Source organism: Labrus bergylta, chromosome 1 (genome assembly GCF_963930695.1).
Source record: "Labrus bergylta chromosome 1, fLabBer1.1, whole genome shotgun sequence".
Taxonomy (NCBI): domain Eukaryota; kingdom Metazoa; phylum Chordata; class Actinopteri; order Labriformes; family Labridae; genus Labrus; species Labrus bergylta.
The window spans coordinates 30,005,550-30,019,037 of record NC_089195.1 but is presented as its reverse complement, the minus strand read 5'-3'; the positions used below and the strand labels follow the sequence as shown (position 1 = coordinate 30,019,037).

General features: G+C 41.9%; 1 protein-coding gene across 1 annotated transcript; it reads left to right on the top strand.

The window, feature by feature from the left end:
• The first annotated feature begins 808 nt into the window (after positions 1-808).
• On the top strand, positions 809-12,504 carry ptpn9b (protein tyrosine phosphatase non-receptor type 9b). Its single transcript, XM_020641903.3, has 13 exons — positions 809-924; positions 3,410-3,553; positions 4,072-4,161; positions 4,269-4,393; positions 4,835-4,940; positions 5,066-5,176; positions 5,280-6,148; positions 6,287-6,383; positions 7,664-7,733; positions 7,840-7,918; positions 8,035-8,185; positions 8,453-8,660; positions 9,668-12,504. Exons 1-13 carry the CDS (start codon positions 892-894, stop codon positions 9,889-9,891), a joined length of 2,307 nt encoding a protein of 768 aa, XP_020497559.2. The 5' UTR covers positions 809-891; the 3' UTR covers positions 9,892-12,504.
• Positions 12,505-13,488: the final 984 nt, after the last annotated feature.

Sequence of the window (13,488 nt, the reverse complement as noted above, 5' to 3'; positions counted from 1 at the left end):
CAGGTTCAGTTCTGCATCAAATATGCTCATGGCTAAAGTAAACAAGACTATCTAATACTTAACAATTTGGAACATGTCAGTATCTTTATGAATACTAGAGTTTGTAACTTTTGAAAACTGTATAGCTAACATAAATAAAAGAAAACACTGGTATGCTGACTTTATTTGCTATACTGTCAGTTGTAAAACTTTCTGATTAAATGCAGTTTATGAATTTTTAATTGGTAACAGTGATAAAAAAAAAATAATAATAATTTAATATATATATATATATATATGTCAAAATATATATATATATATATATATATATATATATATATATATAATATGGCAAGCCGTTTAGGAAATTAATATATTGAATGAAACTTTGAATATATGGAATGAAACTTCCATATATTCAAAGTTTCATTCAATATATTAATTTCCTATATATATTCCTATATATATATATATATATATATATATATATATATATATATATATAAAATTATTATTTTTTTTTTTTTTTATCACTGTTACCAATTTAAAATTCATAAACTGCATATATATATATATATATATATATATATATATATATATATATATATATATATATATATATATATAGTAGGCCTACACATAAAAAAGAAGGCTCTGCTCTGTAGTGAAGCGAGTACATGTGGGCGGGGCCTCGGTGGTCTGAAGCGAGTACATGTGGGCGGGGCCTCGGTGGTCTAAAGCGAGTACATGTGGGCGGGGCCTCGGTGGTCTGAAGCGAGTACATGTGGGCGGGGCCTCGGTGGTCTGAAGCGAGTACATGTGGGCGGGGCCTCGGTGGTCTCTGCCTCGGGGTGTAGGGCGTGAGCGAGCGGCTGGTGGGCGCGCCCGCTTCGACGTCGCGGAGGCTTCAAGATGGCGGAAGCCCTGACAACTCAGGAGCAGCTGGTAAGGCTCTCTTTACGACACATTTCCTCATGTCCCGGTCCCGTTAACAGTGTGTACATGTCAGCTCCAGACACAGCGCCAACCGGAGATTTCTCACGTGTATTTTGTTACGCTGAATGTCACTGGAGACGCCGAGGGGTCGTGAAATAGTCCCGGCCCGTTCGCCCCCTCCGAAGTCTACTGACAGCAGTTAGCATGTGTTAGCATGTGTTAGCATGGTGGCGTTTGCTGAACAGTAGGGAACACTAAACCGGCTGTGCACTCTTAATACTCGAGTCCTCGTTAACATAGACTCCAACAGCATGTCCACGTCTGTTAAGAAACCCCGTGGCACCTCCTCACCTTTTTTAATTTGCTCCATAAATCCGTGACTTCTGGTTTTATTACGCTTTTTTTCATTAGCTCATCCAGTTGCCACATGTATCCTAGCCGCTACATGCTAACAGCTATTGTTGACTTGCAGGGAATTTCCTCCACTGTTATTCTTGTGGGAAAAAAAAAAATCATGTTTCCCCCCCCAGTGTGAAGGCTTAAAAACGACCAAGCAAAGACTACTGCATGTGAGGGTTGTGTGTACGTGCAGTGACACAGTTCATACAAGCCGAGGTGATGAACCTGAGAGTGTTTGGTGTGAGCCGCACAGCTAGCTGATCAGACGCAACTTGAGGAGAATTCACAGAAGAGGGTTTCCTCTGGTTTCCTAGCATTGTTGTTGCCATCGCTTTCTAGTAAAAGGGTGGGCCTTTACTTTGATCGCAAATAGCAAATGTCATCGGGATGTTCTGCTGAAATCTCTGCACCCCCCCCCCCCCCCGAGCTTCTGCTTTGATCTCCCATCAAGTATTCAACAAGGTTATCTGATCAGTAGAGGTCTCAGGTCGAGCTGCTGCTGATAAGTTAACTTACAGCTTCCTTCACCAGGTCCACATGCATGAATTACTGCCCTGAGGGATGCAAAACAGAAACCAGCGACTTGTTGATGTGTGTTGGATTACTGCCAACATAAACTCAACATATATCACTGATGAAATATTATCATGGACATATTTCTTTTTTTTTTTTTCTTTTTTTTTTGTATGATTTCATGGCATTTGTCATGTTTTTCTTCATGTTTCTAATTAATTGATATTTAAAAATTGATCTGAGGGTCACGTTGAGGGGTTGATGGAGGGGGGGGGGCATGAACTGCAGAGATGCACTGATTGCAATGAGGGGGTTGAAGCGGTGCAATGTGGGCCCCCATCGACCCCTCAACCCTTAACGTGGCCCTCAGATAAATTTTTAAATATCAATTAAGTAGAAACATGAAGAAAAACTTGAGAAAATCTGCCATTAAATCATAACAGAAAAAAACAGAAATATGTCCATCATAATATTTCATCACTGATATATGTTGAGTTTAATTTGAGACATAATTGATTGTTTTTTTTTATACTACTATTTGGACCTCTGGCGGTGAGAATTAAATGAATGTGGCCCTTGCTGTGACCAAAGTTGCTCATCCCTGCTGTATACCCACAGAAGCTAATAACGACCCTGGTGATGCTGTTCAACAGAGTAAAGCCCAAAGCTTGATTAAAGGCATCCTCCATGAGCTCCAACCAGGGGAAATATGATTTATGATTTTTTTTTTTTAATACTTTATTAATCCTTGAGGGGGATTCTGGTTTACACTGTTATTTCAGAGACATGCTTCTCACACACACGGGACACAAACAGGACCTGTGGACATGCTTTAGTGGAGAGATGTCAGAGTGGGGCTGCTACACAGGGAGCGAATCAGTTGGGGATTTGGTGCCTTGCTCCAAGATACCTCGGCAGTACTTGGGAAGTTACCTCTCCAGCTTCCCTATTTTTGGTCCGCACCGTGACTTGAACCGGCGACCCTCCAGCTCCAAACCCAAGTCCCTACGGAATGAGCAACTGCCGCCCCCGATGCACTTGCAATATATCTCATGCATGGTGCCTTTTTTTTCTTATTGCAATCAATCTTGTGGGCCAATTACACCTTTAACTTTCTGTCTGATGTTTGGCAATGCTCATGACAGATTTGTTTTTTTTTGTAGTTCTCTCTGTTTATTTTAAAAGTATGGTTATTAAAAGGCTCATTCAAAAAATATAAAAAATAATAATCATGAGACTAGATGAATCAGGGTCTGGTTGTTTTACCGAATAATTCACAGGGACACCTTGTACTTTCATCAGTTTTTCTTTGGTCCTCGTGGACTGACACCTCATGCAGGCCAACACAGGCTCACAATTGTCTCCTGGCTCTGCATCCAGTGTATCTTCCAGGAGCAAAGCCTGCTGCTGCTGCCGCCTGTATGACACTTCAGGAAATGGAGTAAAAAGCATTTAATTTACATCCTGATCTCCCTTATACTCTTTGTAATGCTGCACTCCCTAAATTCTGAGCTTTTATGAATTGTCCTCTGGTTTGTCTCACCTTTCTTTTTCTTACATGTCCTCTTTTGTGTTTGTCCAGGCTGTGGAGGAGTTCCTGAGTGAGGTGCGTAGCAGGGAGCAGCCTCACAGTGCTGGGCTCGTCTCCCAACCGACAGCTGTAAAGTTTCTTATGGCCCGCAAGTTCGACGTCACCAGAGCCATCGACCTCTTCCAAGCATACAAGGTACGGGCGTGCTTTTATTGGAGAAATTCTGAGATCACTGACCACTGGGCTTAGTTAAGGCTGAAGGAATCCAGAGGGGGGAAGATTCAGCTGCCCTGACCTGAACATTGCTCTGTTGTGATTAGAACTATGAATAATTTCATCAGGCTTATATGGTCGTACATGCAATTAGAGCTTAAGTACATTTATACCCATGAACACAAACTGTAATCGTTTTTACATTAAAGGGATAAGATCATTTAATGTTGCTGCCTCAGGGTTCTTTTTCTGAGCGCGTCTGTTTTACTCTCTTCTGAGTAAGAGCAAATAATTAAAGAATCTTAGATATATGACATTGGAAGTTACATTGCAGTCCCCCTCATACTAGAAAGACAACATTTCTATTGAATTTATGAAGACGAACACTAGACAAATTAAAGACAGGTAATTCATTTTTTTCATGCTGTTTGTTTACATGCCATTTTTATCTGCAAGCCAATGACTTTGCTATTCCCTTCCGTCTCATAAATCAAATGTAGAACACAAGAATCAAAGAGGGCATCATCAATATCAACCCTGACGAAGACCCCCTACGCTCAGAGCTGCTGAGTGGCAAGTTTACAGTCCTGGTGAGTGTAGAGGAAGTAACTACTGACAGTTACACACCAACACATGCAGGTCATTAACGATGAGTTTGCCATTGTGTCTCTTCATGAATGTTTTTTGTTCCCTGCAGCCCGGCCGTGATGCAAAGGGTGCTGCTCTGGCACTCTTCACTGCTCGCCTCCATCGGCCAGACATCACCACCCACAAAGCTGTGCTGCAGGCCATCATCTATCAGCTGGACAAAGCCATAGAGAGGTGATTCCCTGACATGCTCTTCTTTTTTCACTTTACACAACTTGTTGCTGTCGTTCGCTTGCACCTTGCTTTATGTCAGTGCTTGTTACTTTCCTTTCCCAATTCTTTCACTCTTTCTTTTTCTCCAAATTAATTTCTTTTTCACCATAGGGCTTAATGTGGACTTTGCACCCACACTTAAGACCCATATTACACAGAGCTGGTGCAACAGGCCTAACAGCTAAACAGCTATAGAGTGTTTACAAGACCCTCATAGGTATAGTTTCAGGGCCATATGGTAGGTTATGTAACTTACGAGCATATTGGGATCCCTTACCCTTTCATTAGGGCACAAGTACCTTGTGTTTATTTCAAATTCAATATTTAGTGTATTTAAACGGCAGACACCTTTTGTCGCTTCACCTCTTCTTTTAACTGAAAATCTTGTTCCTTTCTCCTCAGTTTACAAACTCAGAGAGACGGCCTCATCTTTATTTACGACATGACCAACTCCAGCTATGGAAATTTTGACTATGAGCTCTGTGTCAAGATCCTCAATTTGCTCAAGGTAAGAATGAGGATTACATTTTTTCTCTTTTTTATTTTTTTTATTTCAAGTTTTAGTTGTAGAAACAGTCTCTCTGACATTAAAAACATTTTCATCAACGTGTCTCTTATGTTTGTGTTTCAAAGGGGGCCTTTCCAGCTCGTCTAAAATGTGTCTTCATTGTGTCATCGCCTCTTTGGTTTCGAGCACCCTTTGCCGTGTTACGCCTATTTGTGCGCGAGAAGCTAAGAGAGAGGGTACGTGTATCTGTTTTTATCAGGAGTCGATATCATAGTGCAGACGATTTTTCGCTCTCACTCTGTATTTGAATTTACATTTCTGGGTCCTTTGTCCCCTCAGGTTTGCACAGTGAAGGCCCATGAGTTGGCCGGCCACATCCCAGTCTCCTCCCTCCCTGAACACCTGGGTGGGACATCTCAGTACAGCCATGTGGCTTGGATCCAGTCCTGTGTTAACTCCCACACAAACACTGTTCAGGGTGACACACAAGACCACGACACACACGACTGTGTGGGAAGCCTGCTGCGCTCCTACAGCTTAGAGTGCAGCAACACGAGCGCGGGCGCTACACTGTCCCACACACACATCAATACGCAGCTAGGCTCTGAGCTAGCCGTGGCTAACTCTAACTGCTATGATGATAGCAATGCTAACCCACACAACCACTGCGGTGTGGTGGAGGGCAGGACTCAAGGTCAGTACCAGCAGAGCCCGCAGGGTAACCACCAACACTGGAATGGCTCAGCAGTGAGCGGGGCTAATGTTACTGTTAGCAGCTCTAGCCCCAATGCTAACATGAACGGTCGAGGTCGTCAAGCCCCTCCTCAGTCGGATACGCCCCCAGACACACCGCTCTCCCAGGCAGGTGATGGGGACGATGTCGACGGCAAGGTGACTGACTCTGCCCACATGTCTCAGACTGAGGGTGTCAAGGAGGAGGACGAAGAGGAAGGGGTGCCTCCATTACCCCAGAAATCTTTGCCCCGCCCCCCTCACCAGCCTTGCTCCCAGTCTCCGCCCCTGTCTTCATCATGGGATCCTGAGGAAGAGGAACGCTGCATTGAGGTGTCGGTTCACATGCCAGAGCAGGGAGGCATGACGGTGCAGGATCTGGTGGAGCATGTGAAAAGGAAGAAGAAGAAGGGGATCTACCAGGAGTACGAGGAGATCCGCAAGGAGCCGCCAGCAGGCACCTTCGACTACTCCAAGTAAGAGACAGAAAATACATAGAGCTCCTGTTGCTTTACTTTCTTGTTTTTTCAGTTTCTGTGTACAAAGGTGAAGGAAAATGCTGTGACAGATCACACGTCAGCACATTCTTAACATCTGTTTTCTTGCTTTTACAGAAAACTGTCCAATCAGATAAAGAACCGGTACAGCGATGTTCTCTGCCTGGATCACTCACGGGTGCGACTATGTCAGCTCTCTGATGATGAAGATGAGGTAAAAATGAATTCTTCAAACAACACATCTCTCTCTTTTTAATGATAATAAGCACCTTTTCTTTAAAACGTTCTCACACCGGGATGCAGTATTTTTTAAATTCACAATATAACTATTGTTCAAGTTTACTCGTTCATTATAGACCCAGTGCGCTGCAGGCGGATGAACACGTTTGCGGTGAGACAAAGTAGTCCTAAAACAAAGCCGCTTGCTGGTGGTAAAGGGAAGCACTGACAAAAATCTTAATATAGAGAACACTTACATCGTCATTGATTAATGGGTTAATTTCTCTTTAAATATGTTAAATTATGAGGTACAAACGGGATGTATAGCCGAGCCTCTGTGCCTGCACTCCCACTGGTTTCTCAGTAAAGGAGCTGACCTGCATCTCCTGAGGCTGATACACCCACTGTTGACAAGTACCTCATACAACCCCGTTTCAAAAATACCACATTTAAAGGACAGGCCGTGGTTTTGGCAAGCTGTTTATGTTTTTGTAAAGTGAGTCCACTGTTATTGTAATCCATGCTAATAATGCTTTCTGAATATAAACCAGGTTTTAAAAAGCCCTTCAGACAAAATAATGGCCGTGTATAAATGTTGATATTGGCGACTAAAAGACTCTGATTAAATGAAGAAACAGAAGAAGGACTGAACCTGCTGCGGATTCATAATGTATTGTATATATTAACATTTTTATTTGATTTCTGTCTGGCCTCAAATGTGAGAAGACAGACGCTTTGTTGAACCCGCTCTTTCAATCAGGGGTGTGCGATTAGCATCGGACAAACATCTGTTCACATCATGGAATTTAGTTTACTAACCTCTGTTTCAGCAATATTTCTGCACTGCAGAAATTCTACAAGTGTAGACCGCATACAGGTTGCCTTTGTGTATTGAATAGTCAGGGTTTGTGTGTGATCATACTTAATCAACACATGGCTGTTTGCTGTGCCGTTACCTTGCGGCTAACAGAATATCATAGCCTTCATGTATGGAAGGGCAAATAAACTCAAACATTTAACACGGCTCACCGCTGTCGATTTTAAAGCGACAAACCTGAACTCAAGCTAAACACAAAAATTAGTGTATATAAATGAAAAGCATCATCGCACAATTTAGTCTGTGGGTCCTGTGGGTCTCCTCTTAAGGTTGGAAAATCCAGTTTATTCAGGAGAATCGCGTCCCTGATCCAGTGTAATGTTCATTGTCCACCTACAGGAGGCAGTAGAGCACTAAGCAGTGAATCTCACCTCTCTTCTGCTCTGTCCCCCTAACAGACATCCGATTACATTAATGCCAGTTTCATGGACGGGTACAAGAGAGGAAACGCCTACATCGCAACTCAGGGTGAGCAGCTGTTAACATGGACTTTGATCCTACTCCAAAGATTTTTTTATTGTCCCCCTCCTCTTGTTACCACCACCCCCTCCTGATGGTTTATTTTGACCCTCAGGTCCTTTGCCAAAAACGTTCGGCGACTTCTGGCGAATGGTTTGGGAACAAATGGTACTTATCATCGTCATGACTACCAGGTGAGACTCCTTTTATCACTCACTTATTAAAGTCAGAATAGGATGTCCAATGATTGAAATGTCGTTAATTGGTCGATGAGAAAAGTTTGAAATGATGTGATCCCTGTTTGCCTCAGGGTGGTGGAGCGTGGCCGAGTGAAGTGCGGTCAGTACTGGCCTCTTGAGGAGGGCAGGACCGAGCAGCACGGACACTTCTTGATCAGGAACACACACATCCAAACCTTTCAGGACTTCAAACTCTCCCATCTCGAACTTTATAACACACAGGTAAAGTGACACCGACTGCATAAAGTAAATCTGTTCATTGAGCTAAAAACAGACTTTTTGAATTCTCTTGTAGCTTTCTAATCTACATAGAATTCTAGTGCAGTCTAACTTGGACACACACTCATGACTGAAGAATGTGGGAATGCTTTTGTTTGTGGAATCTCGGCCCTTTCATAGAGTGTACCATTTATGTAATATTGCAATACATGACATGCATACTGGGCCCTTGTGCTCGATCATCCAAGTTCCTCTGTGTCCTTCCCTCAGTCTGGAGAGAGACGGGAGGTGTACCACTACCTCTATGTCAGCTGGCCAGACTTTGGGGTGCCGAAAAGTGCTTCAGCCATGCTGGACTTCCGTGAACACGTACTTCAGAGGAGGGAGGCTGCAGTGCAGAGTCTGGGCACCAGCTGGACAGGGCCTCCTGGGGGCCCTCCTGTGGTTGTGCACTGCAGTGCTGGCATTGGCAGAACAGGTAAACTAATGGGATTATGAACTATGAGGGTTCAAACACACAGTTATAGTAGATTAAGAGACCGATTTCTCTGACCTCTGAGTTATGTGTCGTTGTTTTGTCCCATTGGTGGAGTTAAGACAACAAAAGGTTGAGCCTGCTTTGGTTCAGTATCAGAGCTTTGCCACAGAGATGAAATTATTTTTGATGTGAAAATCCACAACCATAAGAGAAACAAACCAATATTTCCACACAAAATTTGAACTTTTTTTCTCAAACACAAGCAGTCATACTTACAGCGTTTCACCCTACAAATCTACGAAATTCTCATTTTAATCATAACCACTTAAGGAACAAAAAAATGAAGAAAGTTCCAGATTTCTGTAGCTGTTGGTTTTCAATTCTTAGTTTTCGTGTACATGTCCAGTCAGAACAAAAAAGTATTCAAAGTGACCTCAGTAAATTTGTGCTTGCATTCTGAAAGAAAAAAATGTTTGAAGCATTCTTGAAGGTAACCCACCAAGATTTCAGATCACTCTCATGGCAAATTAAGTCCTCGACAGCTGGGCCCGACTGATGTGGGATTTTTGGGCCCAATAGTGATTTCGTTATTGGGGAGAGAAAAACCTGATAACGATATCCGCCGATATCTTTCTTAGATCTAAGAAATCTGTAGAGATAGATTTACACATTTAGTGGGATGATCCCTAAAATGCAGTTATCCAGCACTTGTGGAAAGATAAACGGTATAATGAAGACAAAATGGTCAATCAAGTGGAAAGTAACTCATAATGTACATCCATCACAGATACTCTCGAGAGTGATCATGCTTGTTGTAATCCGTATAGCGCCCTCTGCTGGTGAGCGAGAACTGCTAGTGTAATACAATTAAACTCAAATGAAATGGTTTTTGACTGGTAAATAAATCTAGTAATATCTGCACATACCTGTATTAAATTGTCCGATACTGGTACTCACTGGATAAGCTAACATCGGCCACCTATACTCCCCTCCCATCCTCTGAACAGGCACCTTCTGTACACTGGACATCTGCCTGTCCCGGCTGGAGGACATCGGCACCGTCAACGTGCGTCAGACGGTGCGGCGGATGCGTACACAAAGGGCTTTCAGCATCCAGACCTGGGACCAGTTCTACTTCTGTTACACGGCAGTCATCGAGTATGCCCAGCGCAATGGGAAAATGAGCCCGGTGCAGTGGTCTGATTCAGACCTGGAGACTGACAGCGAGTGAGAGACACACACACACACACACACACACACAAACACAAACAAACACACACGGAGAGATAGAAAAAAAAAAAACTGAATATCCAACCTAAGCCGAAGTCATAGGAACAAGAGTGAGGAGAGGCGTTTCAGAGTCGAGGAGGGAGGTGACTCTTCTGCCATAAGAGAGAAGACACGAAGGATGGAGATCTTGTTTTGGCTCTTGATGAAATGATGCAGACTCCCACAGCTGCTCTTCTTTTTTCATGAACAGACAGTCATAGGCGGTGAAGAGCTGGAGAAAAAAATAATAATAATACAGGGAGTAGAGACTGTGCATTCATCACTCACGAGCAAGCAGTCCTGCCAATATCCGAGCCCCTTTTCATTTAGCAAACTACAGGGGGACCTGGCCTGCCCTCAACCTGTCTTGTTGACGAGAGAGTTGTACGACTTGTAGCATTTTTATATTGACTTGCACATGAGGAATGGCAAACTTGAACTTTACCCCTTTGAAGCCCTCCAAACCCCCCAGTATTTGTTCCTTTTTTTTTTTTTCAACCCTGATCAAGTCTGTGAACGCAGATCAAATGTGAAGGGCAGGAAACGGTCAAACTTGAAAAAAACAAAACAGTTTTTCTTTGTTTTGACAGGAAATGGTTCTGTGTGAGCAAGTGGTCGTATGTGAAAGTAGATAAAGTGTGTGAGCCATTTAGTCCATTTCCTTTTTGTTTTGATTTCCACGTCCTTTTTTTTTTTTTTTTTTTTCTCTATGGTGCATTTTCTACGTGCGTGTGTCATATTTGTGCATATGTAGACTCACTTTTCAAAGCCAAAGTCCTCACCCTGAATGCTTGGATGTACTCCTTACTGAGATATTATATTGTCTGAAGCCCATGTATATTCATGTAACATACATTTATACATTATTGTGTATAATAACAACCTCTGACATAAGAGAAAAAAAAAAAAAGCCTTGTTTAATACAATTTGACTTAACCATGACAAGAAGTATCTTTGTAGCGAGCCAGGCAATGACAAAATATAGATGGAGTTCTGCTATTTTAACTGATATCTTTTCACAAATCTGTTTGATTTGTCAGGTCTAACATCCTCTTTACTGTCGGAGCGTTCTGATTGGACAATCTTAAGTAGTTTGGCCTTAACTTGTTTCACTGCCTCGTCGTTTCTCAGACCTAAACCACACCTGAAACTGTAACCTTCTCCTTTTTTGTTCTTTCCCTTTTTGTATCTTAACTCCTTTGAAACCACAACAATAGTGTTTGATTCCTGAGGCGTGCTCTGCCTCAGACGATTGTGCCTTCAGGTATTCCTTAGCTTAACGTCTCGCTAGTGTAGTAATAACACCCAAAACCAGTGCACTTGAGAAGTACATGCTGACGTATGTGTCACGCAGGACGCCCACATTTTGCCTACAGTCCTGTACGGAGTTCACTGCTTCTGAACACCATCAGAGTAGCGAGTTAAACCGGGACTAAGCTCTGGTTTGAGACATGGCTATTCTTTTATCATTTGACCTCAGGGGGTAATTCTAGTGTTTTTAGCCTAGTGTCAAAGATTTGTTTCTGGGTTTGCCTCTGGTAAATTATCATTTAAGAAAAAAGAAACTATATCAACTTTATTTTGTATTTTTTACTGTATTGTAACCTACTATATTTATGTCTTTGTAAAACTTCTACAATATTGAAATCAGTGAATGTTGGTACGATGCTACAAAGAAAAACAAACCAGTTATTGCATTTGATAAGCTGAACAAATCACAATGGGGGAGTGAAATATATTTTTTGTTGTTCACGATGAAATATTTGGTGGAAAATGTCACTTGCCATTGTATTTTCAGAAACTGACTTGTATAGATGGTAATTGTTCAGTTGATGGACAGAACAGGGGGGCAGGAGGGGGGGTAATGATGTTTTTAGAACGCTTCTTGTTAAACCCTTCAGTAACAATTACATTAACGTCTTACTGTCTGGTACCCTATGCCAAGGACAAAGCAAAAAAGAACTATCAAGAGATGAAGAAAAGCAAAAAAAGAAAAGACAAGTGGCTGCCGTTTGTGTTCACAAAAACCCAGCTTTGTGTCTTTGAGGAAATCAAATATATATTTAGAATGAGTTAAGGTTTATCAGCATGGAAGAAAAAAAAAAGAGAGCCTTGAATGTTTTTTCGGGGTAATGGTGTCCGAGCATTTTTTTTAAAATTTGTTTTAAGTCAAGACAGACACGGATATCGTCGGTGAATGTGGACCCTGCATCCCTCAAAGCCAAAGGCCCAGGCTCACCCTAAAGATTGCTGTCATATCACACGTCCTCAACAGCCTATTAGCATGGACCTACCAATGCAGCCTTGCATCCACTGACACGGAGAGACTCGGGAGCACCTCGGGAACATTACTAAAGATTATGTATAGCTACAGAAAATGGGAGAGTGTGTCTGTCAAAGAGTCCCCATGTGACTTCTAATATGTTTTATGAGTAACAGTGAATGCGATGTGCATTTTTGTCATCGATGTTCATTTTTAATGTTCCTGTGCTTTAAGTTCTCGTGATTGAATTATGGCCTTTTACATGCTGTCAGCCCGGCTGTCCCATTAAAGCAATGGTATTACTATCTCGAATGAGTACAACGCTGATGTGACTTCCTCTTGACTCGATTGTGTTGATGCAGTTTAAAGCTCCTGTGAGGAATTTCTCAAAGCCGTACCTCTTATCTCTTGGCTGGTCTGGTATAGTACACTTGTACCGGTAGGTGTAAAAGTCTTAACCTGCTTTCTTTGAACCATTAAATCACTCCCTATATACACTCATCTTTGCAACGGAAAATGAAAAGGGGAAAAAAAAGCCATGTTTTAACACCTACTATATACTTTTGACACCTACTCAATGGCAGCATTTACAAGCTTAAAAAGTAACTGTAAAAATAATCAGTCTTTGTCGCTGATGGTTCTAAATTGCTTTTATGTCGTATATAAGCATCAGTATTCACCTCAGCCTGTTTCATTACCACCTAATAACTCCTCACAGGAACTTTATATGCGCAGAGTGAACATGTTTTGTGTCCTTGTGAATTATGAAATTGTCTTTGCACACTTTAGGGGAAGTTGGGAGGTGATAACTTAGGGGCCTATGTGAGCAGTTGTCCCAATGTGCGGAAGCAGCCAGCATTGATCTTGTACATCTGATCAAGTATTGCATTTAAGTACAGACGTGAGATTCTTATTAGTTGTACCTTTTCACATTTTGAGAGGAACATTTAGTTTTTTGCTCCACATTAATCAGCACATTCACAATTTTAAGACTTAAAATCCAAGTAATAATTAAGAAGGTTAAATATGATTCCATTTTAATGTATCAAACTGTATTTAGAATATTGAACCTCCAAAAATCAATAATCATGTATGAAGCCTACACATTAGGCAAGGTTTTTTTATTTTTAAAAATAAACAGCCGCATGTGCTGGGGATTGAGACCATGATTAGACCTTTTCTCAGGAATATGTGGGTGTGGTCAAGTTTGCCTCAAATTTATCACATCATAAATTCTCCCCACAGCTCAACCTATTTAGAACCTGTCCTGGTCGAATCAGTCAGAATCATTAAAAA